The sequence below is a fragment of the Malurus melanocephalus genome, unplaced genomic scaffold, assembly GCF_030028575.1.
Source record: "Malurus melanocephalus ecotype Western Australia unplaced genomic scaffold, MMel_1.1 scaffold_759, whole genome shotgun sequence".
Taxonomy (NCBI): Eukaryota; Metazoa; Chordata; class Aves; order Passeriformes; family Maluridae; genus Malurus; species Malurus melanocephalus.
In genome coordinates, this window is record NW_026623991.1 from 211,187 (window position 1) to 238,043 (window position 26,857).

Consider the following 26,857-nt stretch of genomic DNA (forward strand, 5'->3'; position numbering starts at 1 on the left):
GCCAGCCCTGCATGACAAGGCCGTGTGTTCCTTTCGTGTGAGACATCCAAGCCCAAACCCAAATCAGTCTCAGCTGTCCCAGGTCCCAGYTCCATTCCTTCTGTGGCTTGCTCTGGAATGTGCCTGTGAAGAACGCCTTGGCAATCTGTGCTGAACATGCTGCTTTTCATCTCACAAACAGCTCAGCTTTCAGAATTCAATTAAGGAACTGAAAAATCAGAGTATGGTGGGAGCTGCTCTGATACATCACCACGATACTTGGATTTCTTTGGAGTGGCAGCCAACCTTCCAGACCCCAAAGGATTTCCTCCCTAAGCTATGGGCTCGTGTTATTCCAGAGCCTGCAGACTGAAATAAAAACCTGCAAATACCTCAGMCCCTGGCATTCTCAGGACACTAAAATTGTAGATCTAGGGCCAGATTAGGATCTGGGCACTGGCTCCAGTGTAACTCTGTCAGGATCATTCTGGATTTGATTACATTTATTTTTAGGACAGAATTCCTGTATTTGAGGACTTCCATCTTAAGCCACAGCTGAAGTTCTGGCATGCAGCTGTCAAWGCTGACCTTCTCCATCCTCATTTGACACTGTTCCCACCTCCTTGGACTTTATTGGACATTGTCCTTTATAAAATTGCTTATTTATGGTTAATTGTGAAGCCAAATAGTTAATGAGTGAAATTGCTACGTGGGGGGAAGGAAGGTTGCACATACTCACTGCTGACTCAACTCCAAGATACAATTTCCATCAAGTGATCATAATGATTTGACTCTTTTTTTTWAATTAAAAATAGACTCTATTAATAAACAGAACCACAGTGGGCAATAAATTGACAGATGGTTTATACTTGACTTTGGGGAAAAATTACCATGAAAATAGCAGATGACAGTGGCATTTCAGTGACTTAAATGGAAGGCAGGACTCAGGGAATCAGATACAAGAGCTGCAGAGAGCTCCCAAGAAAGGCAAAGCATCCTCTGCCAGGATCAGGCAGTGCGTGGGCAGCTCCAGACTGATCACAAATGTCACATTGTTGTTTACAGACCAAAGTGACCCACTGGAGCCCCTGGAGTGAGACAGCGGATTTAATCTGCTGGACTGGRGGGAATGACAGCAGATTTTGGCATTTAAACCTCTTTTTTTTTGAGATTTTGTCCTATACTTAAAGAGCCAAGCTCTGTTCTTCCTCTTGGAAGAAAAACTTCTCTACCAGGAGTGAGGATGATAAAAGAAAATAAGGTTAGGAGGTGAATGATACCTTTTTCTTGAGCCATTTCCTGCAGGCAGAAGTAAATGACTCTGGCACCCAGGCTGAAGCCAATCAGTGTGACAGGTCTGTGGCCCTGAGAAAGAAGAAAAGGGCAAAGTGCCATCAAATGCTGTTTTCTCTGGGAAGAGAGACTGGGCTTGGGATCCCCAAGAGCCTGGGACACAGAGCACCTGCTTGTGCATCACCTTTGAAACACTGGGGCAATTTGGTTGGTTTCAAAGGCATCAGGTCTCCTCAAAGTTATGCCCAGTTCAAGATGGAGAATTCTACATATCCAATTATTTTGYATGTTTTGATCTTCAGAAAATCAACTGAAAAAAAATCTAATGATCAGAAGTTACAACAGAGAGGATGTTTCAAACAGAACCAAAGCAGATGCTCTCATTGGTTTGAAATTTCCAAATGAAAACCTTATTCAAGGAACAAAATTTTCCTAGAAATGTTTCAATTAACAGAAAAAGAAGAAGCTGTAATACAAAAATAGTGACCAATTCCAGATTTTAAGYTGAGTGGCAGCAGCACCATGCAAGGCTTATAAAAAACGATGTGGCTTTTAAAGCTTTAAGCTTTTATTTTGAATAGCCTAATAAGATTTTCTGCAAGATCAAAGGGAGCCTAATCCAAACATCAATGAAAAATGTTCTTTGTAATATCCAGGGAGCAGGTGTGTGATGGACACCCCAGACATCATATTAACTAGTTTTAGACTCTCCAGCATACTGGAATGTGTGTTTTCACAACAGCAAATGCTTAACAGGCAGGAACAAATGCCCCCAAGCAAAACAAAGGGCTTGTAAAAAATAAAGTTTATTGGGTTTTCTAGGATTGTGTTTTTATGAGAAATTAAGTTTGTTCCTCCTTTGCTGTTCCACATTGCTGGGATATACAACTCAGGGACCACAGCTGCCCTCAGGCTCCTCTACAATCAGCAGTGACTGGTATGAGACAAACACGTGGCCAGCAAAAGCCAGCACTGGCACAGCAAATGCTGAGAGGCTCTTGGACAGCAGAAATGTCGTTTTTCAAGCTTTTTCAGAGAGACTYCTGTCACTTCTATCAGGTACCAGCCCATTCCTCTTCTCTGTAGGCAAAACCATGGCGCACTGGCATTGGCTGCCACACTTTTCTCTTAGGTTGTTTTGCTGGTGTCTCTTAATGATCAATAAATATTTTCAACACTCCATTTTCTTCTTTCCTTTCCACCCATCCACACTTCCTGCTCTCTAAATAGGTGAGTGGGCCTGGCTGTGCTCTGACATTGTTATGCCACTGGTCATTTACGACCTGGATCTCTTCTTCCTCATTTAGAAAAGTTTTAGGTTAAAGAGAATCTCAGCAGGATTTCTCTGATCCCCTTGGAACATCCTCCTTTTCCCCAGTGAGCCAGAGATCTGCTGGTCACCCTCTCTTTAAGGTTTTATTAGTTTTTGTCTCCCTAGAAAGAAACCATTTAATTTAGCATGACCAGACAACTTCATCTCCCTGGGCCAATTCCCTTCCAGCTGTTATTCCTGGGAAATTCTGCCCCRTTACCTGCTGTCGGCTGAGCAGGATGTGTGCAAGGTGCTTGCCTACTTCAGCAGAGCGATGCAGACACACTCCCCAAGGGTTATCAATGACACTGGCAACGGTCAGGAGTGACGCTGGCCAAGACAAGGCTGTCACAATCCCTGAAACACACAGAGGTTTCTTAGAAAACACCCCAATCAAGACAGCTGGCTGAAGTAAAAAGCTAAGCCTGTGAGCTTTTGTCATTTCCAGCTCTTCTTTCCCAAGAGCTGTGCTGAGAAATGCTTTGCTGGCCTAAAGATAAGAAAGAATCTGATGTTCTGGCACAGGGGGCTGAGYGTAACCTGAGTGTTGGGAGGTTTCTGGACAGCAGTAAATGGTGTAATAACATGGAGAAATGAGCAGTCACACGTGAAGGAAGGTGTTTCCAGCTGTAACTTTAGCAGAATAATGCAATGGCACAGTGGCTCAGCAGTCCAGGAAAGCACAGCTAAATTACAGGTGTGGTACAGGAGGTTCTCAGGTCAATTCTGTTGGGCACTGCCTCCTCCAAAACATTCCTCTTTAGGAAAACTCCTTTAATAGTGAAACTGCACAAGAGCCACTTGAGCAGATCTGATACAATTCAGGTTCTTACCTGACAAGACGGTGAATTTTAGGGCTTCTTGAGCCATCATGTTCACAAAACCRTTCAGCAGGGAATCCAAGGCATTGCCAAGCTCCATCAAGTACTTGGATTCCCAGGCCAGGCAGTACTGCTCACTGGAGTGCAGCATGCTGCTCCACGGGGCTGTGAAACTCCCTGGGAAAGGTGCAAAGATGGAATTCATGTTTGGAGAGAACACCTGGAAAGAGGAGCCCAACAGAGGGCGGAACAGAACCTGCAGGACACTGGAATATTCTAACAATGCTATTAATGACAGATCAACACTGAATGCTATTAATGACAGATCAACACTGAAGGGCAGAGCAGAATTGTCATCTTAATTAATTAAAAGCCTTCCCACACTGTTCCCTCCCCAAACAATACAGGGGAGGACAAGGCAGCTGCTGATCAAAGTGACACAAGATCACCACAAYAGACTGTCATATTTGGGGACACATGGATTGGCAGCTACTGGCAGCTCCAAAACCATAAGGTGGCAAATTCCATAAAATTCCTGTCCTCAGTCCCTCTGTTTGAAGCAGTGTGTACATAGACAGACACTGTTGTAAGGAGGAACATGGATGACAAACCCTAGTTTTGCTCTTTAAAACATTCCAGCAGATTGCTTGTTATGGAAGAAGAATGTGTGTCATTGGTAACTCCCTTTTAAGGACAAACAGACACCAGGTTCCTGGAGGCCACACTTGCCTCTCTAACCATGCCTGGGAACCCTCCAGCCMTGAGGATCTGGACCTCTGGCAAACAGACAAAGAGAGAAGCCAAAGCACAGCACTGCAAAGTGAAAAGAACCTCCCTGTGACAGCAAACTGCAGCCTGGCAAGTGACAGGGCAGAGACATCCTTCTGCATTAATGATATCCTGAGTTAATAATGGTGCTTCTCAATAAACTGGCAGCTGTTCTGTGAGATTGCTGAGCACCTCAGCAGACAGGTGACATATTTTATATGACAAGCTACATTGGAAAATAAAGCACTACAGACCTTTAAAGGCTTCCCTGTAAGTCACCTCCAGAGGGCTGTGCTTAACAGGATTTACTTGACAGAATTTTCTTGCCAATAAACCTCATTAGCTGGCAGATACAGAGAGWGCAAAAATGCACTATTTTCTGTTAATTCCTGGAGGACCAACATAAGGTCTCAGAGACACTTCATACTAGTACTGGCAATCATCTCCCAAACAGACCTTTTCTAGCAAAACCATGCAACAGYTCCAAACAGGAACAACCCTGCTATGGCTGCTCCCAATCGTGCTATCACCACCAACTTTATGCCCTCTTTTTTTCCCTCTGTTTGCCTGGGATTACAGATTGGGTTGCAAAGACTTATATTGAGAATGGATGTGGTTTAGTCAGCAGGCCATGGAAATGTGGGGCAAACTTGGTGCTTTGTGAGTACAGACACAGGCTGCAGTGGGACACAGTCAYGGCTCTCTGAGCTCCTCTCAGCTTCCTCATCATATTCTTACCATATTTGCCAGTGCACAGCCAGCCAGTGATTGCTATGGTGATGTGGAGCTGCTTCCCTTCAGTAAGTGGGAGGAATTCAAACTCTTCTATGGCTCCCACACGTTTCTTCATCTTGTATCCTACACACAGCCAGGCAGAAACACACAGCTCAGAGATGGCACAGAAAGGACACTCTGCTGACAGTAGGAGTTCATTAAGAAGTTAATTGGGTAATCTGGAGAGAGGGTTTTTTCCTTTCCAAAACCCTCAGTCAGTCCATAMACTTATAGCTTGGTAAGGAGCCAACATGATCCTTCTGAGCTTGTGTGCTCTGAGGGAATCCAGTAGAAGGGTTTCTTTGCTGTAACAACTGCTGTTCTCCATGGCAGCATCTTTCTAACCCAAAGCAGCAAGCTTTCATTACTTTCATTAACCACACACCAAATATTCTTTCCCTGTAGCTCACCAGGGGCTACACAGTACCTTAAATCAGCACTGACATAAAAATCTGAGAGATTACACCTCAAATCGCTTCCCTCACTCTGCAGAGTGGAGTGGAGTGGAGTGGAGTCATTAACTGGGCATTTGAAGGTGGGATCCTGTGCCTCAGTGGCTGAGAATTGTGCTCACTCTCTTACCAGTAAGACCAGCTCCTGCTGCTCCAAAAAGKGATGCCATGACAGCAATCCCTGCAGTGGATCCTAAAGCAGCTGCTCCAGCACTCCCAATGATCGTGGCAGCTCCCGCAGCAACCAGAGGGGCAGCCAGGCCTCCTGTCAGACCTGAGAATGCAATAAAGGTTAAAACCAAACTGGGTTACAACCCCCAGGCAGGCATTTCCCTGTGCTGGGGGGGTTGCTGCTACTGCTGCTGGAACAGCTTTTTGCATGTACCATAAAGGGGCTTCCTGAGACCCTCCCCAGGCCCTAAATCTCTGTTCAAATTCTTTGACTGACTTCAGTAAAAATCAAGAATCTTTTCAAAGTCAAAGGACAACTGTGTGATGATCTRGGGTGAGCTGTGCTTTGTTTGCTCAGGAAACACTGATCTAATCTCACACTTTTGATTTCAGAGTTGCAGATTTGACGCTCTTRTAAGATGAGAGCAAAGAAGGAGAACACATTTTTAAGGGTGACAATTCAATTTAATGCTTCCCCCTGCTAATTAAGCTACACTGGAGTAACTTTTCCAGCTAATTCTTCCATGTTTATTTTTGTAAGGCTGAAAATACTTTTCTTGGATTCAGACCCCTCCCTGCCCCAAAATGCTGTGTCCCCAAAATGCCAAGGGCAGCCTCACCAATCACTGTTCCACCCCCAACAGTTGCCAGGCCAATCAGGAGGTATCTCTTCAGCTTTTTCCTTCTTTCCTTCTTTTTTCTTGAGACTTCTGCAGTTCTGTGGGGGGATTAGAAGTAAAAAACTAATGGAAAAGTGTGATGGATAACAATGCTGTATCAGAATCTGCTTTCATTCTCCTCAGTGTAATTTCCCTCCCAGGAACAGTAAAAAAGAACATGCAGGTGTGGACTATGACAGCACACTGAGATTTATGAGCATGGATTTAGAGATTTAAATGGAATGGATTAAATGGACCACAGATTTAAACTGAAACCRTTTAATTGCTGACAAAAGCCAACAGATATTACTTACTCAGAAAACCTTTCCTAATAGGGCTGAAGCTTGTAAAAAAAAACAAAAAAGGAAACAAAAAGTCAAAAGCATTTCATTAACTATATGCTGCCTATGTGTCCAAAAACACCACAAGAAAGCTAAGAAGAAACAGGGAAAAGTGTCTGAAATAAAAGGGAATAGAGGTAATTTGTGCTAACAGAGATGCAATTAAACCATTTTCCAACAGCAGTGTTTACTTTGAGCTGCTAATTGCACATCACAATACAATAATATAATCAGAATTAAACACAGTCATCAGTTCATTTGCCTGTGTGCATTTAAGCTGTATTTTAACAAGCTTATCAGAAAGTGGTATATAAACSTAAAAGGATCAAATACCACTTATTAGCCACTACTTTTGACTTCTCTCAATGTCTTTGCTTTCTCTCCTACAAGAAGTGCTTCAATTTCAGAGGAAAGTGGGAGAAACAGAGGATACTGGAATAAGCTATTTCCAGAGAAAGGTTCCTTCTGGCCTGTTTACTCAGCAGCTAATCCAGGCCTTGTAACGTGACAATTTATCTTGCTTCCAAACTTGGATATTTTCCCTGTTGATCCTAGCCTAATTTCAGRTTTTCATTATCCATATAATTGCCTAATCCTTCCTGGAACCCCCTAAGCACACTGTAATTTTGATTAAGACAATTTTACACGAGTCCCAAACAATATGCAGCTTTGTGAGGCACAGCAGGAGAATGSAGCTCAGTGGGTGAAATCCCTGAGTCACTGCACTCACTGGCAGAACTCCCACRGACCTGCACGTCACGGAGGCTTCGTCTCCACAGAGACCCTCCAAAAAACTATTGTTCATTACCTTATGCAGCTGCAAAYGTGGTGTCTGCAGGAACACCACCTCTCCAGTTCTGTACAATTACAGCTGCTTTCCACAGCCCTATGGACAAAGCAGTGTTTGCCCATCAGAGAATCACTAAGGTTGGGAAAGATCTCCAGGACCATCRAGTCCAGCCTGTGCCCAATCCYCACCTTGTCCCCAGCCCAGAGCACTGAGTGCCACCTCCAGGYCTTCCTTGGACACCTCCARGGATAAGGGACTCCACCACCAYCCTGGGCCRCCCATTCTAATGCTTGACAACTCTGTCCATTAAGAAATTCCTTCTGATTTAACCTGAACCTCTTCTSGTGCAGCTTGAGGCCATTTCCTCTCATCCTYTCAAAATGCTTCACTTTGTAGCTTAGTCACCAATCTGAATGCCTTGCTTTGGATAAACTTGCTCCTGGAGCTCTTCACACAAGTGCTGCAGTCAGGCTGATCATAYCTAAGCTGGCAATACCCAGCAGTTTCTGTTCTACATGAGGTTCAGCAGCTTTTACAGTCACTGTGCTTCTTCTCGAGCTGACAATAATGACAAGAGAGCTGCAACGTGTCTAACCTGGAGTCAGCTGGAATAATGAGCAGTTTGAGATATGTGGGGACAAAGACAGTGGCAGCTAAATTCTGCCTGACAGTGCAGTAAATAAAAGGAGAAGTTTTGCCTGTCACTGCCTCCCTTCTGGAGCTGCCAGCAGCGGCTTCCTAATGGCTCCTCCATTACCATTATCACTGGATTACCAGACTGCTTTTATCCACTGTGGTAATTAACTGCTGCCTCTGGTATTTCTCTGCCCTCAGTGAGCTCAGATGTGCAGCTTCTTGCCTGAACCACAAATTATGTTCAGAGAGATTGTTATGGGGAATTTCAGGTCATTTTCTAATAAGGAAAAGTRGTAGGAGCACACATTAGCAAGCAAATGTTGTAATGTTTTCTAGTTTCTTACAGAACGGTATATGAAAGAAAGGTTTCCACCTGTAGATCAGAACACGTTTGGTMCAAGTAACATGGATTTAAATGGTTAGAGCATTATTCTATAGAGGATTGTACAATTAATCTTGCAGGTTATGCGCCTCAATCCAACATATCCACAGCAGCAAAAACAGGAGCAAAACCTCCTGTTAACAAATATCAGTAAAAACACCTGTGCAGGAGCTGCCAAAATACCAGCTGGTAATTTCTGCTCCAAAACCTCTTGCTGGTCAAAGCTGGAAGTATCCCAAGCACATGCTGGTGTTCCCAGCCCCCAAAATCTGTGAGGTCAAGGTAGTGACAGGTTTCTATTTTGCTTCTTTTCCCCATTGACTCCTGACTTCAAACCAAAGAAAGGGTCATTGATTTCCCCACAAATCTCAGCCTTGTTTTAGCACAGCAATAACAATGTGTTTGCACTGCGGTCTGGGGCTCCTCTCACCRTAAGGATTTTTCTTTTTCCTTTTATCTAATATCTAATATCTTTYTATCTAATGGTGGTTGCTCTACAAACCACAGAACAGCCCCCATTAATACCAACCCTTGCCCCTGCACACCAAACCGTTTAGCAGTCCATGATCTTTGAGATTATTTTTGACTTTCCCATTTTACAGTGGGCTATAAAGTTAAGTGTTATTTAAATACAGCTGTAACTGGAAGATACCCATCACATGCTGGACCCYATGGTAAGATCTGAGCTGAGCATGGCACAGGTGTTGATTAAAGCCTTTATTTGCATGCAGGGTGATCTCATAAGCCATTTGCTGAGTTGACAGATGAAAACATTTCCTTGAAAGTCCACTACGGCCATRTTTACTGCCTTAAATGTCGCTAAACCATCGCACAATTCCTGCCTGATAAGAGTAATATAAAGGTAATAAATTCTTACAGATACCAAAAATTAATCCTATATTAATAACACAGAATTACGAGTTAGATCCATACATATCTGAAGATTCAGACTGCTGCCCTCAGAAATCTGCCTTCAATAAGAGTTATCCAGCAGTCTCTTAAAGATGGACAGATCCATAGAAAATGAACAGCTGAGGATCTAATCCTGATTAGCTGTGTGAACTTCATTCTGCAAAAGGCATTTCTACATGAAGGACACTGGGCCAAGAGRTACCAAGATCTTTGTGATGTATTTATGCAAAACCCACAGTCTCTGAGAGGAAAGAGAGGAAAGRAGGCAGCTCAGTGCAGAACCGCCTTTACCAGCATACAAATCCAGATCTCAGCTGTGATTCCTAAGAATGCCTTTTCTGCTTGTCAGTGCTGTGAGGGTTCTGTAACCCTAATCAAGCCATAAATGATTACAGTAAGAGCCATGCAGGGAATAATCAGAGACTGGACTTAYGCACATGTAATTACTGCTAAGCTTTGGAGCACTGGCAACATTTTTTGATCCCATAGTCAACCCAAATGTTCTTACTCTGACTCTTCCTCTTTCTGTTCCTTCAGATTCTCAAGCAGAGATTCCTCTAGGACTTCCAGCTCTGCCAAGGGGATTCTCAGCAGCCAGCTGATCCGGCAGATCAACACCCTGGCTCGAGCATCGTAGTACCCTTGAAGAGAGAAAAGCCCAGGAAATCAGTCAGTCTGATCACACAGATTAGTTAAGGAGCAGAGTACTCAAGGAACATGTCACAGAACAGCTCCTTCCCCCAGGCCTTCTTCCTCTTCCATGAACAGGAGAAAAGACTGATAAACAGAAAATCCTTCTACCCTGAGAACAGAGCCTCCACACCAGGTAATGCCTCTGTGGCAGGAAAAGGATCCCAAAGCTTTCGGTCTCCACCCTCTGTGGTAAAGGTCTGCAGGTAACTTTCCAACAGAGAAATCTGCAGTAGGATCACTGCTAACTAGAAATATCAAACATGTCTAAATGGGGAACTGGGCACAGCCCACCTCAACTGCAGCAGTGAAGGAGGAGGTGGCATTTTGTAAAAATGCACCTCCATGCAAAAGCTTTGTCTTCAACTCATCTTGGTGGCAACAAGAGGCATTGTGCAGCATAAAGCTACACACCAGCTCCCCCAGCAGCACCACAGACAAATGTTTGCTTTTGTACTCCCTGCTGGAGATGCAGGAGTGGACAGTGCACTCAGACAACACCAGACAGCAGAACTGATTACTCCTGGGCTTATAAGCAGGTGTTCTTACAGAAACAACATCTTAAATGTAAGAGACATTAAATTATTTGTGCTTTTTTAATGTGTTTCTCTCAGCAGCACCTACTGCTTCCTGATGTCTGACTTTTGTAAAGGGTTCTTGGTGCAGTCTGGGGTGAAAAACACAATCGCTTGTCTCAGGGTGGGAGAAGATAGCAGCGAGACACAACAACAAAGAATGTTTGCGATACCTACTGCACGTAGATCAAATATGGCATTGGGCAATCTATTAAGTTTGTTTATTTATTATCATCATTACCAAGATACCAAACTAATTCCATGGCCTTTAATGACACCATTCATCATGTTTGTGCTTAGTTGAGAAATGAGGACAGGATTTATCTTCACCCCTTCCCGAAATATGCCAAATCCTGCAAGTCCAGGCAGGTGTGTAAGGAGTCCCCTCCTTGTTTCCTGTCTGCTAACACTCTGCTGGGCTCCTTCCTCACCAGCCTGGTGGGAAGGCAGTGAGGCTTGGAAAGATATTTCTTTTAAATTTCAGCTATGCAAAATAAGCCATTTTGCAATAACCGACTTGTCAATTTTCCATTAAAAATAAAGCAAGAACAAAACTTGTTTTGTCCTGCAGTGCAACAGGCTAATCAGCAACCAGTGAGTTCTTTCCTGTGAGAACATGTTAAAACACAGAGACTTTAAAAATGCTTGTAGTGACAGAATCCAGGCTTCTTTTAGAAATGAACATTCTGTTCAGTAGACAGTCTTTATTTCATTAATTTTATCAGACCAATCCACATAATGGATTGYAAACCAGAGAATTGTTTTATGTGTAATATAATATATGAGAAAAATCACATTTATTTATAATGGGCTTCACAGGACACTCTGGAATTTATACCCGGAATAGTTTTGGTTTTTTTTAGGCAACCAGCAGAAAATTTGTTAGGCTGACGTTTTCATAACAGCTTTACCACCTTCCAAAAGGAAGAGGTCACCTGCTTCCCTGGAAACATTGAARAAAAACCACCCCACTCCACCATCATTTACATCTGCTTGCCAATGCAGGGTGTGTGAAGGTAAGGAGGTCAAGAGCTGTTCAATTTTAAGTGGATTTTATTAACCATTCCTAATATAACAGTTGTTTTTCCTGAAGGGGATGCACGGAAGGAGTGTGTTGCTTTTGCCAGAGAGGAAGCTGAAATTAAATAAGACAGCACCTTTTTGAGCACTTTAAAATATCAGATGTAAACTCATCTATATTATTTTTACAAAGAACAAATGCTAAGTATACTTACCATCTCGAAGAGAGAAGGATAGAAGGTCCTAAAGAGAGAAAAAAAAAAAAGAATATTCAATCTAAAACTTCCAAAACTGATGATGTGGGTCAAAATGGAGGGGCCAAAATGGAGGCACAAAAACCCATCAGACTGATTTAATTACTGCAGCAGCTCAGCTCATAAGTGTGAAGCAGAAAGCTACCATTCAGTGAGGCAGCACAGAGCAAAACCAGTCTAAAATTCTAGAAAGGCCAGTACAAAGGGCCGGAGAGAAGTAAATGATGCTTGGTATATGCTGAGGCATCCCATATTTTTGTTATTCATGATCCTGATCTTCCCTCAGATTTCAAAGTTTGGAGAAACAGGGCTCTAATCCTCCTGCTCCCTGCACAGTCATATATACTCACATCTGCAACATGAGTAACAGGTTTGAATGTTCYTCTAATGCACCAGTGGCCCCTATTTTCTTCGGCATTCTGGGAATTCACAGCTCTAGGCAGTAAGGCTGAACTGGCATGAAGTTCTTTTGGATTGAGTGAGTAAGAAAACTCAGAATTTATGGCCATTTGTCAAGATTGTGGGACTTGACTTCTGTGCTGGCTCTTTACCATGAAAAAAAAGGAAAAACGAATCAATTCAATAGATGGTTTCTATGGATAAATCCATGAAAAAGAGGCTAGTGTTTTTACAACTGTGTTCTCCTCTTTTATGGCCACTGGACAAATTCTAAGCTCTTTATGTGACTACATTAAGCACCAGTTCAGTTGAGCTGCTTTCCTCTCCTACACACAAATACAGCACAGCTGAATTTTACAGGGAATCCTCTCAGCCCTCTGGGAACACAAAAAATGCAGCCAAATATGTAGGAGGCTGCCAAAGAGTTTATGATTATTAGTCCTGTAAGCTCCGAAGCACAATTTGGATCGTAAAAACGTCTCTAATCTGAGAACACACCAGAAGCGCAGAATGAAGAACAAACCATCCTTAACCAAGCAGAAGAGGAACAAACTGCAGACTGTTCCCAGGCTGGCTGGTGGGATGTGGGAATTGGAGACACCAGTCCAGAGTGGGGGAATGTAACTAGTTTTCCAAAGCCTCAGGAGTGGGGATGCCCTGGGATCAGGTACACGGGCACCATCACCTCCTCTGGCTGCAGTTCTGGAGGAAGGTTGGCACAGAGGCATCAAAGCCCAGCAGAAGGTGCAGGGCTGGAAGCCTCGAGTAAAAGGGCCTCAAGTCTAGAATAAGGCAGCTTGTGACCTTGTTGCCACAATTTTCCAGGGACAGAAGTAAGCAGCCTCTAGAACAGGGTGATGGTTTGTGGACAATAAAGTCTCCTGAGTGAGGCACAGGGAGCTGGGGCTGTGACTCAGGTCCCGTCTCGTCTGCGCAGTATCGCCTGTGGCACCTCCTATCAAACCACCCCAAATCAATCTGGCCTAAGCGTGTGCACACGTGCATTTCAGAAGGTCAGGGATTACACAGCTAATCAGGTGATAAACTGGAACAACAGTTTTTATGGCATCCGTGCCAATTAGCACTCTCAAATTCTCCAGTTTAGGCTGTGCACGTACCGCACATGCAGGCAGCTGGAATCCAACCAGCATTGATTAGATTAGTTCAATCCTGGTTTGTTTTCCTCCGCTAAGCAGTTGTTATCTTGCAGCCTTATTCTGAAGCTGGTGTTTTAAATCTCCTTGAAAACTCTATGATGAGACCACCCATACGATTGAGAAGCCTTACAAAGGAAAGGAATCTTTATTCAGTCTTTGCCAGTTTTTTCTGAGTTGATTCAAGTTCATTTCCTCATCAGCAGAGGATTTCAGTGAATGTGTGTAGAAAACCACCAGAAAATGGGCATTCTAAGTAATGTTGAGAGCAAAAAAACATCTTCATAGTATGAATTTTCAATGTTTCATCACTTATCACCACTTCTACACCTCTTTTATTGCATTGCCTTCCCATACCACACCCACAGCCTGCTGTGACTCCTGTCTTTAAGGATTCAGTTACCACCATCTGCCTGTGTTAGTCATCTGCAATGAACACAAAGATAACAATCCATAATCTTCAGATGTTCATTGAATCAATGGTGAGCTCACATCTAATCTCCTGACTTCATGGATCATCCCTTCAGCTCTTTTGAGATGAAGGGCCTTCAAAAATGCAGCATTAGTGCCAGCAAGGCCCTGCCAATGAGCACATGGAGCAATTAAAGCAGATACTTAATAAACAGTAAATATTGCGTCAGCAGCAGCTGGATACAAAGGAACACAAGYACCATAAAGCAACGGATCAATAATTCATAAAGCTTTGTCCCTTAGCTTGTTTATTTTCAGTAAGAAGGAAAAAGCAGATCTCAGCTTATCACTGATGTTTCCCAAACACCAGTGGCTTTTTCGCAGACACACCTCTGCTGTTTTGCTATGCTAAAACCTTTCACTCTGTCTTACCTCAGACAAAATTAATCACCTTCTCCATGCAGATAACTGTGTAAGGGATTGATGGCATTATATTGKGGCATTATACTGATAGTTATTCTTCATCTTTGCTTTCAACTGATCCAAGTTGTCTATGGCTTCTCTATTCCACCTGAATCCAGGGGATATCCTCAGTTTCCTGGGTCAAAGCAAAATCYTGTGTGCTCCCGCTGAGCCAGAGCCACTTTTGTAAAAGCGCATGGAGCCCTTATGCAACGGAAGCTCAGAACAAGCACAAGCTAAATTTCACCYTTAATAAACTCAGCAGCAATGCAGGAAAAGCTGCTTCACTGTAGAGAATCCATCCTGAGGCAGAAAGAATGAAGGAACAACAAAGGAAGCACACCAAGGCAGAAAGAATSAGTGTGCATGTATTGAATTTGAGCAAACAGCTTCCAAAGAGCCACTTTTATTTTAGAAGATCTGCTCTAAATTATTAATTAAGCTTAAGATCTCTGTTGCTGTCCTTGTACTGTTGCAGGACTTTGGGCACTGGAACATTCAGATGTTAGGAGCAGATCCTCTGAGGCAGTTCATGGACTGACAGGAGAGAGGAAAGGTGGTTGAGGAAATGGGAGCTAGACATGGTGACCAAARGAGTTCACTGCTCTCTTATCTCCCCTTGCACAGCCGAGTTCTCACATCTGCTGTTCTGCTGGGCCCTCACTCAAGGTGAGCGTGTGATAACCATTAATCAATCAATAGCAGAGCACTGKCTGCATGCAGGGTATCTGGCACAGGGTGACACGCACAGGGTGACAGTGCCCACGTTCTGTATGGCACCAGCAGCAGCCTAATACTCTTTTCACCCTGCATGGCATAACATGAGGCTGCATGAGGAGAGATCTTCCCCAGCAAAAGCAAACGCTGCCAAAGTGCTTCACCTCTTTTATCTTTACATCAGCTTTCACAGCAGAATATAGTAGAGCAGTCCCAGTCTCACTTTCTAAGTGAGAGAAAATAAAGTCACAAAAAATTCCTTCTGATCAAAGCCTGCTCTGGGAAAAAGACTGGAAATTGTGCTCCTTGGAGCACATATGCGGAGGTGGTTTGTATTACATTTATGGTGAAGGGGCCTTTAAACAAGTGAAAATCAGGCCTCTCGTGTTCAGGGTGTCACTAAAATCTGTACAACATGTGTATGAATGAAAACCACTGCAGTAACACTGTCAAAGTAAAAACTTTGTCAGTTCTCTGTTCTGTAGAGTGAAACCATCAAAGATCCAGCTCAGCAGACAGCGACCATGCCTCACATTCATCACTTCCATGAGCTTTTTATGGACAGACTGCCAGACCCCCCACAGCTACTTATGAATAGATGGCTATCAGAAATACTGATTTTATTTCCTTGACTGCACAAACAGCACTTCAGCTGCAAACAGTCACATATGACAAACCTCTTTTTCAAAACAAGGGTAAGGGGAGCACATGGACCTACCTGGGTGATGAGAAGTGGATTGTCTTTCAAGATGGGATCCTTCAGCAAAATCTCAGTGAAAGTTTCTGTGCCCTCACCTCCTAAGCCACCAGCAAAGGCTGTCATGGCAGGTAAGACAGCATCAGGCAGGTCCAGCCACTTCACAAAGGCCTYCATGAATTCTGTCCTGAAAGAGCTGTAAGGCAACAGATGCAGTTAAGGCTTCACAAGTGRGTATTTCAAGGCTCCACAAATGGGTATTTCTGGAAGGTTTGTGTAGTCTCTGGTTTCAAACATTGTTTCACACAAAAATCAAAGCATCAGGAGTCAGCAGAAAGTGAATTGCTAAACAAACTGGCTAAATAAGGAAGGAAGCAATCTGAATGGGGCTAGACCTTGCTTMAGAACATGCTTTGATGTCTGCAGTGTTAACGGATGTGTTTTGTGCTGAACTGTAAAAGTCTTGCCAGTGCAAGAAAGAAAGGATCTTCCACTTCCCCAGCTTCAGAAGAGCCCACACAGAGTCTGATACCAGCTCTGACACCCAAAATCCACCTGCCCTGCCCAGCCCTCACTCCACCTGTACCTTTGCTCGTTTTCAGGGAAGAGCCAGGCGAGGGATATCCCACAAAGTGCTGCGTATGCAAATCTCGCCGGTTCAGCCAGCTGCCGGCCCAGCAGCACACACGGCTCMGTCTCCCCGCCACCTTCAGCCTTCTCGAGCTGTTTCGAAGCCYGGCCTTTCCAATTCTCTTCCGCAGCCATATTCACCTGCAAGTTCAAGGAGGAAAAAGCAGCAGAAAAAAAAACAACAGCAAACAATGAGAAACCAGGAAGTGAGGAGACAAATTGCCTTTGTTTTTACTGCCACACTTGCTGCTGGAATTGAATCAGGTCTGACCAGATCCAGCTTGTCCATTTACCCCAACACACTGCTGTGACCAAAGAAGACACAGGAACAGGACACAGATGAACAGTTCACTGATTCTCAAATGTTTTACACAAAATGAGTTGACAATAAATACTTCACCCTGCGAAGGGAGAAGTCCCCTTTGAGATGCCAAAGGACCTGGCTCCATTCAGGAGCCACATTTACTGAAAAAGTAACATGAAAATAAAAGCTCTGCACCCAGTGCAGCGACCAATACAGCTGCCTGGGAAATATTTTGCCTCTCTCATCCTCAGCCCAAATTGCTCCTGCTTGTTTTGTGGATGGCTTKAGGAAAGTGGGGTCCAGGTGCAGCCTCTGAGAAGGACTTTGATTGTCCCATGGTCATTGCTGTGCTTTGCTTGTAATATTTCTTCTTTATACAACCAGCCACTGCTTTCCCCCTGAAAAACAAGATCACTGCACCACATGGACCTTGAGCTGGSACAAAATATTACTTTTAGTGTAGATGTGCATACTTCCAAGTGAAGGGCTTCCAGCTGCTCCCCTGATGAGGCCAGCAGCAAACTGAGACCTCAGGAGGAGGTGACAACAGCTCACTTCAAACTCAGCCTGGGTAACAAACTGCTCCAAAGCTCGCTTCCATCACTTGGAATTTTTACTCATTTCCTGAAGATTCAATCAGTTTCTGAGGGGCCCAAAACACCCATTTCACTATATAGTTCAAATATAAATGTTTCCTTTCTTTCACAGCCTGGCTAAATAGGAATTAGGAGCCCAGGACAGTACAACTGACTTCCAGGAGATGCAAACAYCATTTATGGATAGATTTAGAGCCCTAAAAGAAAGAAATGCAACAGGAGCTGCTCTTTTAAAGAGATTTTATCTCTTAAATCTCTCTGCATGCCATTGTCATGGTCCTCCAGGAAACGTGTCTGTCCTTCTTTCCCACTCAGAAACCCTAAACATCCAAACTTTCAGACCAATTTTTCCAGGAATAATCTAACGATAAATTTTCAATGATTTTACAGTTATTGGTCATATCTGCTCACCTCTGGACACATTATGGGAAACAGCACTGAAAATAAAACCCTCTTCCCTGACAGACTTATTGATTTCTTAACTCAGGCTCATATGAAAAGTGAAACAGCTACAAATGACCCATGAGCAGCACAACTGTTTAACCTAATTTCCTAATGACATAAAATATGGAGCAATAATGGAGCAACACCATGGTGGCTCCTGGCATGCAACAAATAATTCAGAGTGCCAAGCATCTAAAATACCCAGAGAAAGTTTCTGCAAGACTTTGCTCTGAAAATGCTCAGATCAATGTACTCCCCACTACACAGTTATCTTTTTTCCTCATAAACGTGTAGGAAATGGGCTTGGGATTTTCAGACATGCAGCGTTAAAAAAGGGCAATGTGGGATTTACTAAAGAAAATTTTGGCCARGAAGTTCTGCCACAAATCCAAGATGAGGGAATTGAGTTAGAAACATATCCCAACATATTCCAAGTTATTAATGTCTCATGGCACTGGAATTCTCATCCCTGCCTCGAACAATGTGGTTCAGCAATCAACAGTGCTGCCATAATCTGAACAGCCACTTGAAAGCAAATTTTACTTTTATCACTTCCAGCTCTCATTTTTCACACAAACCCCTTTGTTTTCTTGAGAGATGGTGTATTTTATACAGCAGCTCATACAATCCTGTTTGGAAATCAGAAWGATAATTCCTTTGGGGATCTAAAGCTTTGTGATACATGTGTTGCCTGCAGCTCAAAGAAGAAAACCGAGACATGGTGGCATCACRTTTGTCCTAAACTATGACAAAGGTGACCAAGCCATCATCTTCACAACCCCTCAAAGTTAATGGGGTATCTCATTAACTTCAGAGAAGCAGTTTTAGATAATTATTCACATGGGGCTAGCCAAAAAGTCCCAGGTAAGGCACAGGGGGGACAACACAGCCTGACTGTGGTTTTGCATCGCACAAACATTGTGACTGCAGAAACACTTGAGCATAAGAAGCTTTTTGGGGAACTGCACGTGGCTCCAGAGGTGCTGGGAGCAACACAGCCTCTTGTTTTTAATCCATAGATAGGAGGTATGAACACGGAATGCTGTTAATTCAATCCTGTCTCAATGCAAGTACACATAAGTGAGATACGGATAGGCCACAGGGATCAGAGCCCGAAGGGACGGGGACACAGAGAAGCCCAAAGCTTAAGTAGTTGCAAAAGTGAGCGTGTTTCACTCAGTTAATCCTAAAGTTTGCACAGCGGGGGCTGAGAAGCGACGTCCTCACAGTGAAGTGGCCAAAGCTGCGGAGAGGGAGCACAGCACATTAAAAAGCGTGAGGGCACCAYCTCAGCTGGGAAAGCTGTGAGGGCGGACACCGCTACAGCTGCCTGTGTTCACTTTTACCACAAGTCTGAAGTCTCTGCTGATCCAGCACAGGCTTATTTACGGAAAGCGGCGCTTCGGGCCACGCTGAGGGGAGGGAAGCAGCGCTCAGAGCAAGGGAGCGGCCCGAGGGAGGGGAAGGTCCCGCCCGTTCGCCCCCACAGCCCGCGGTGCTGCTTTGCTAGCCCCTCTCCCAACCCCCGGCCCGGCCCCGACCTGCCGCCGGCCCGGCCGAGCACCGCGAACCGGGAACAGAGCACCGMGAACCGGGAACCGAGCACCGCGAACCGGGAACYGAGCACCGCGAACCGGGAACTGAGCACCGCCCGCCTCTTCCTGCCGGCCCGTCCTTCCCGCCGGCACTGCGCCACCGGCACGGCCGAGTGCCTGGGGAGGGTGGGAAACGCGCTGGGCTGAGGGGATGGAGGCGGCTGAGGGGATGTGAGGGGCTGAGGCGAAGGAGTGGACTCAGAGGATTGAGGGGGCTGAGGGTATGTGAGGGGGCTGAGGGTATGTGAGGGGGCTGAGGCGAAGGAGTGGACTGAGAGGATTGAGGGGCGGAGAGGCCTGAGGGGCGGAGAGGGCTGAGGGGACGGACAGGGCTGAAGGGACAGAGAGGGCTATGGGGACGGTGACACCTCAGGTGATGGCGCGGCCTGAGAGGTGGAGAGGGCTGAGGGGTGGAGAAGGCTGAGGGGCGGAGAGGCCTGAGGGGACAGAGGGGCTGAGGGGCGGAGAGGGCTATGGGGACGGTGAGACCTCAGGGGATGGCGAGACCTGAGGGGTGGAGAGGGCTGAGGGGACAGAGAGGCCTGAGGGGATAGCGAGGCCTGAGGTGATCCCAGAATATTCTGAATTGGAAGGGACCCACAAGGATCATCAGGTCCACCTCCTTAAGTGAATGGCTCATAAGGTGATCAAACTCAGGATCTTGGTATTATCAGCACCATGCTCCAACCAACCGAGCTGACCCCGGGGCCATGGAGAGGGCTAAGGGGATGGAGAGTGCTGAGAAGATGGGGAGATGAGGGGGTGGAGAGGGATGAGGTGATGCTGCCTGAGCCCATTTCTCATGATTTCCTCTCTCTCGAGCCACAGTGTATTAACAAATCACTATTGAAACCAGGAGCCAGCAAGGTAAGGTAAGCAGGAGACAAGACTTCAGAGCTGAAACTTCTTAACAARATGRTCAGCATGAATTAAACCTGAGTAYAAGCAAATCTTTTATGTTTTGGAATAGGAATATAATCCCATTAGCTTTTTCTCTATAAATTTAATTGTTGCTTCAAAGTTTTATGTTTTTATTGAGGCTTATCTTGTCAGATGGGAATCTGTTCAAAAGATTTCCAGAGCCTCATGACTRCCACCAGCATCTGTGAACTCTGAATCACATGGGTGTTAGTGGCTCTCAGAGGCTGAAAAACATTTCAGTGGAACTGCTGAAGGAAAACTTGGAGGTGCTGCTTCATAACTATATGGATCCATAGTAGTTTTTTCAGAGGACCAGTCTTTCCCTGGAAATCACATTTCTGTATGCAGCCCTTTCCTGTTGGACTTTTCCTTGGTTCTGTAGAAAGTAGTGTAATAAAACAACTCTTGGAAGGGCAAGGGTGAAACATAACAACAGATTTTTGTTTTCATTTCTTCGTGCCCATGTGCTGAAAACACATGTGGGCTGGCAGGATCCCTTGAGTGATCTGTTCAGGCCCACATTAGTACATTTGTTCCAAACCTTTACARTACCAGTCACCCACTGGTGTTGGTGAAGGGAACTCGACAAGAAAATTGTCTGTGAGCTGAAAGACTTGCCCATGGTTTCTGAAATTATTTTCAATACAGCTAAGTATCTGGTCCAGTCTTTATATTTGGGATAATACGGTATTTGGGTTTAAAACYGCCTGACTTTTCCCAGTGGGAAAGCTTTTTTTTCTGGTTGGTTATTAGCAAATGTTATATGTACCCTGCATACTGTTGGTGTCCAAAGAGATGAGAAAACCCAAAGGATTTATTTCCCCTGAAGCCTCCTGTTCCTGGCAGAAAACAGACCTGTGTTCTCCAAGACTTCAGGAGGACGAGAACTCCTACCCTCTTAGACTAATCTCTTTTATCTGCTGTGAGACACTCTGTATGTTTATATACTGAGCAACTGCAGGACATCAGTTTCCATTCTTATCAAACACAAATATTTACCTGATCCAAGGTCTCCTGAGATCCTTGACACTCTTAAAAATGCAGTTTAACTAAAGAAATCTATTTTTTCCCCCAATTTAATTTTGGTTGGATTTCAGGGTATTTTCTTAAGTATTTTTTGTAAATGAAGAAACACGCCAACACATTACTGCTTTGCTTTACTCACAAACTGAGCTGTGCAGACTCCCTAATACACTTTCTCAGCTACAATTCCGCCAATAAGGGAACTGGGAATTGTTTTGGCATTAATTGTCCGTGAGGAATTGAAACAAAGAAGTCAATGAGCAATTAATATTATTGAAATTTAATGGAGACATTCCATTAAAAAACATCACATGTGGCATGGCGCAGCAATAATAAATAGATGGATTTCTGTTYATCTCTGTGAGCATCTCAAGGGGCAATGTGAAGAGGCAAGAAGAGAGGTGGTGCAGATAGCCAGATAAAGGAATTCAGGTGAGAGGAACCATTCATGTGTTAAATAATGTGGGGAATTTGGAGGGTCATGAGTTTTTTGAGCCTTGCCCTTTGCAAGCCACAGACTCAAGATTAGGAGTGTTGATTTTGCCTCTTCCTCTTCAATTTTAACTTCAAATGGCATCAACTGACATCCYCTTYTYCCAATCYCTTTCCCATCCCTGCCAGGGATTAAGGTGATCATCTGCGTTAAAACTACTCTCTTCCAAGCACCCAGTCCCTGATTTAGCAGCCTTTTTTCCCACATTGTCCCAAGGAAAGGTGTCCATGTGTTCAGAGAGTGGGAAAGAGCAACCGCGGAGTGTTCCAGGACATGACCTCCCGTGTGTTCCAGATGACATCCTGCAGGGCTGATCAGGAGGGGACGCGGACACAAACAAAACAGCAAAAGCAAACCAACACAACGACTAGTGTGGGATAAAAATTTTGTGGAAAACACATAAATACCAACATATAAATAGTTCATTTTGTTTGAAGTAATGAGATTGAACAGCACTGTGCATTGGCATTGAGCCAGCTCGGCCAACTGATGAATTTATTCTGTGTTTTCAAATCCATAACTCACTGGTGTGCCCAGCCTGCACGTTGGCCTAGTCCGTTATCTCCGGGACACGCAGGTTAATTGTTTCAGGCAACAGTAACAATGTGGATCTCCTTGTCACAGGAGGTGGGAGAGTCCTTCTTGCACCTGCAGTGCAATTTAGGAGTGCAACACAGCACCATAGACATGACCAACCCCAAAGAAAGCAAAAGACAAATTACCCATTTCACCCTCCCTGAGTATATAAAAGGGAGGATGAGCATGGCGAGGATCACTGCGAGCAGCAGGAGCAGCACGAGTCTCTGCACAACCAGGCTGGTGTCTGCTGGGCTGTTTTCCTCTGTGTCTAAAATGTCCTGGCTGCTCTGAGTCCARCTACTGCTGTCCAACCCCATGGCACAGATGTACACTTCAGGGTTTGGATCAAGGTTTTCCACATGCTCCAGGATGTCTTCTTTATTCTGGAGTGTGCGGATGAGCCCTCCTGACACAAAGGTGGGTTTTCTGCAAAGGGGGCAGGTAATTACCCAGGTGTTCTCCTCTTTCCTGAGTATCAGCTTGAGGCACACGGCACAAAAGGTGTGCTGGCAGTCCAGGAGCTTTGGGACTCTGTAGATGCTGTACTTGTTGAAGCATATCATGCAGTCCGTATCCAGGGTGGCTTTCTCTGAGCAGTGGTGGTTCTGTTCCAACCTGCTCATTTCGGGAGAGTTTGTGTTCGGTAGCACAGCAAGAGGCTTTGAGTTTGGACAGTCTCTTTCCAAAATTGCTGGTTTAAAGGCAGCAGGACTTACTCTTTCTGTTCCTGAAGGTCYCTCCATTTCTTCAGTAGGCTCTTCAGTGAATCCCACTTTCTTCTCATGTTTTGTGTGAAGCGTTACGGATCCTGCTCCRCTCATTTCTACAGCACCTCCTGCAGCAGGCAAGGGACCATCCTCCTCAGCCTGCAGTACTCCAGGCAATCCGTTTTCCTTGTTTGGCTTGTCAGTGGATTTCTCCATGGAGATAAACCTCGGTGCAGCTTGTCTCCCCTTAGCTGAAGGATTTCCCGAGTCTSTGGCTCCTTTTATGTGTTGCTGTACTCCTGCTGTATGCCTGATTGATTAGTGAGAGCCTTAAGCGAGTCGTGCTCTTACAATATGATGTTTTTATGACATGGGGACCAGAGTTAATGATTGACTTCCCAGCCAAGACAGTTTACAACAACTGATAGTATCACTGAGCAATTCCTGTGCGGAAGTAGACTCCATGGCATTAGCAGACCGCTCTGACAGCCCAGACACTACCGTTATTATTAAATTAGRACTCCTTTTGTTGAAAGCAATTTCATTGGTYTCTAMACAGTGCTTTGCTGGACAGTGACAGGTTGGAGGGAATTTCCTATTACTAACATTGGTGTRCTGAATGCAGTGCTTTSMTTAGAGTGTAAGTATCACYAATTTTGAGCCTCTCTGGGCAGGGAGTTTGCTCTTGGTTTAGAAACCCTTACTACCCTACAGCACCAAGAAAAGAATGAGATCAAAATTATTAATTTGACTGTTAAGTTAACTCCTTTATCGTAGGAGTATTCCTGTTTGTTTTAGTCATCAGAGGACTTCCAGCACAAACTGAAGAATGAGTGAGGCCCATACAGGGTCTCACAGAGTCCATGAGAGAGATCTGGAAATTAAAAGCAGGACCAGTGTCCTAGAYGGTGGGACCACCTTCTTCCCTGGGACAATCTCATGTGTTCAGGAATACCCTTCCTGAGTGGTTCAGTGAATATCCATCTTGTCTGAAAAAAATGGCTGAACAGAATCCTTCAGTCTCTAATTTCTTTCTGCCTTTTTATTTAAGGAGTAAAATACAGATGGATTTCTCATGCATCCATGGAAGSAAGGAAGGAAGGAAAGGAAAGATCACTAMTACAAAAAGCCAGACAAGGTCAGTATTACCAGCAGAAGACACAGTACCACGCTGGTAGCCTCAAGTGCACCTGAATGTTCAAACTGTYTGTGCCACCATGTCCCAACCCCTCCCTCCTAGAGAGAAGCAGCAGAAAGAAATGAAAGAACTGCAGTTGAGGAGGGTGAGGAGTTCAGGAAGGCTCTAATCTCATGAACTTKCTGGAGGAGGGGATGAGGTGAGAAGAGCTTGTTCTTATTTGCTGAGATATAGGTTTGTCGTAAGCAAACTTCGTCAAAGTGCCTGAGCACTGATGTGTTTCTGCTGACAYAGCATGTAGTGGTGCTTGATGGACTTTTGGATGACCCCAAATTTTAGGAGCCCGAGTATCTCTCAGTTGCAAAAGTTGGTTTCAGTGCAAGAACGTCTGGCAATGGCCTGGTGAACTGCAAGACTCATTTATCTTTAAAAAGAGAGTTTTCTTTTGCATTTCACATAACACTTTGTCAGCAATTTCGTGCTGTTAAAAAGATCTGGGAAAGTGAAAAACAGACTTGCCACTATTACAATACATTAGAAGCTTCAGATTTGCTCTGTCAGTTCCCGTGTCCAAAATGGAAATTTCTTAAAATTTCCTGATTCTTAATATTAGAACAATGTGAAAACACCTTGCAGATTTTGGAAGCTGGAACAGATACCAAGAGGGACAGCTACACTCCTAACATAAAAAGTTTGAAACTAGTTGGGATGAATCTGTGCTCCATGTCTATCTGCTCTGTGTTCTGTCAGTGAGGTTATTTGTCTGTGTCTTTTGTCTTTTGTGCTGGAAAAACAGTTTTTTTATTGTCATCCACTGACAAAATTTTCAGCCAAGCCCTGATTCTGGCTCCACTTTGTCTCTGGTGTCACGAGTGATGCTCCCTGGCTGGCATGTGCCTTGTGCTTATCTGAATTGCCCACAGCCCATTAATGCTCCTCGGGCTAATTACTGTCCCATTAATCATCTGGGATCAGTTTATGTACTCATGCTGTTTTCCCCCTTTTAGCGTGTTTGCAATAGAAAATGTGTTTCTATGAAATGCTTTGTATGGAATTGTTCATAGCAGGAAATCGATAGAAAACAGCAGTTGTGTTGTTCCAAGTAAAACCCTCACGTGCCAGAGGCCAAACATCCCAGAAGATACTGGGGATACTCCTGTGAGCTTCTCCCTGTGCTGAGCTGTGGTTCAGATTGTCCTGACTCTGGACAAGAGGAACATAAAAATAATGTACCACTTAAAAATCATTGTGATGTGAAGCCTCTTTCTGTATTCCTGTGTTCCTATTTCCTATTTTGTTGGTGTTCCTCACAAAGCTGTTTGGATGTGCATTCTGAGCTAGGAATTAGAAACTCCCAGAATCCCACACTGGTTTGGGTTGGAGAGAATCTTAAAAGCTCATCCAATGCCATTGGTAGGGCCAATTTCCACTGTGCCAGGGTGCTCCAAACCCCATCCAGCCTGGCCTTGGGCACTGCCAGGGATCCAGGGGCAGGCACAGCTGCTCTGTGCATTCTGTGCCAGGGCCTCTCCACCCTCACAGGGAACAATTCCTTCCCAATATCCAATTTAACCCTGCCCTCTGTCATTGGGAAGCCATTCCCCCTTGTTCTGTCACTCCATCCCTTGTAAAGAGTCTCTATCCATCTTTACTGTCAGCTCCTGTAAGGGACTGGAAAGCTGCAATTAGGTCACACTTTTCTCCAAACTGAACAATCCCAATTCTCCCAGCTTTTCCCCAAGGGAGAGGTGCTCCATCCCTCTGATCACCTTGGCCTCCTCCAGACTCTGTCAATGTGCAGCAATTCTACAGCAATGGGGCACCTCTGTCAYGGCACCAGCAGAGAAGAGCAGCATCACGGGCAGGGCGATGCCTGGGTGGGTGCTGCTGCTGGGTGACTCCTTTAACCAAGGTCGAGTGCCAAGGAGCAGGAGGAGGGCAGGAAATTCTCCCCAAGAGCCCCGCTTCAGACAAATCATCCATCTTCTTGCTGTGCCACTTCCCCAGCATCCGGTGAGGAGTCTCCCTGAATGCTGGAGGAAGCAAGACTCGGAGGTTCAGTTTGTTACACTTAYCACATTTAATTAATCGTTGCTGTCTCAGCTCTGCTCCTGCCCTGTCGCTGCTCTCAGCCCTGTTCTCCTGGTGCCACCTCGCGGGTAGTCCATCCTCTCGCCTCCCTGATTTCCTGGGAGTTCATTTCSCAGCGGTGATTTGGGGTTGAACAGACACGGTTTAGAGTGGCGCGTCCTGATGTACAACGGGAACGGAAAGCGCCCAGCGCTCACCCGTGGGGTCAGGGCGGGACGTCACGGTGAGCGCCGGGAGCTGTGCTGGGCAGCACCGAAATGCCCCTGGACGGGGGAGTGCAATARGCAGCAGAGGCCAATTAGGCGGTGTCCGGCAGCTTTTGGTACATCAGTGACCGGTGGCGCTGCGGAAGGCAGCGGGGCATGCCGCTCCCGGCGCTTGGCTGCGCCGTCCTTCCCTTGGCCGTTCCCACTTTTCCATCCCCAGCCTCAGTGTCCCCCCCAGGGACACTGTACTCCCCTTCCTCCTCTTCCTCCTTCCCTATGCTCCCTTTCCTCCTCTTCCTCCTCTTCCTCCTCCTCGAGGCGTGCCCAGGCGGGCGGGTGCTCACGTGACCCGGGCCCGGTGCAGCTCTCACGTGACCCGGGCCCGGTGCAGCGCTCACGTGACCCGGGCCCGGTGCAGCGCTCACGTGACCCGGGCCCGGTGCAGCGCTCACGTGACCCGG

The 26,857-nt window shown here is 45.2% G+C and overlaps 2 protein-coding genes across 2 annotated transcripts in view; both read right to left on the reverse strand.

Annotated features, from left to right (window-relative positions):
* Positions 1–19,434, reverse strand: part of TMCO4 (transmembrane and coiled-coil domains 4) — a 36,645-nt gene extending 17,211 nt beyond the window's left edge. Inside the window, exons 1-11 of the mRNA XM_057384963.1 lie at positions 19,185–19,434; positions 16,256–16,440; positions 15,691–15,865; positions 11,791–11,818; positions 9,799–9,931; positions 6,191–6,288; positions 5,530–5,673; positions 4,912–5,031; positions 3,418–3,582; positions 2,805–2,941; positions 1,260–1,344 (exon numbers count right to left, since the gene is read on the reverse strand). Coding sequence (XP_057240946.1) covers positions 1,260–1,344; positions 2,805–2,941; positions 3,418–3,582; positions 4,912–5,031; positions 5,530–5,673; positions 6,191–6,288; positions 9,799–9,931; positions 11,791–11,818; positions 15,691–15,865; positions 16,256–16,434 — 1,264 coding nt within the window. The 5' untranslated portion in view covers positions 16,435–16,440; positions 19,185–19,434. The remainder of the gene's footprint in view (positions 1–1,259; positions 1,345–2,804; positions 2,942–3,417; positions 3,583–4,911; positions 5,032–5,529; positions 5,674–6,190; positions 6,289–9,798; positions 9,932–11,790; positions 11,819–15,690; positions 15,866–16,255; positions 16,441–19,184) is intronic.
* Positions 19,435–21,806: 2,372 nt separating this feature from the next.
* On the reverse strand, positions 21,807–23,974 carry RNF186 (ring finger protein 186). The gene has a single exon (XM_057384970.1). The coding sequence runs from the start codon at positions 23,175–23,177 to the stop codon at positions 22,263–22,265; it is 915 nt and encodes a 304-aa protein (XP_057240953.1). The 5' UTR covers positions 23,178–23,974; the 3' UTR covers positions 21,807–22,262.
* Between the last annotated feature and the right edge of the window lie 2,883 nt (positions 23,975–26,857).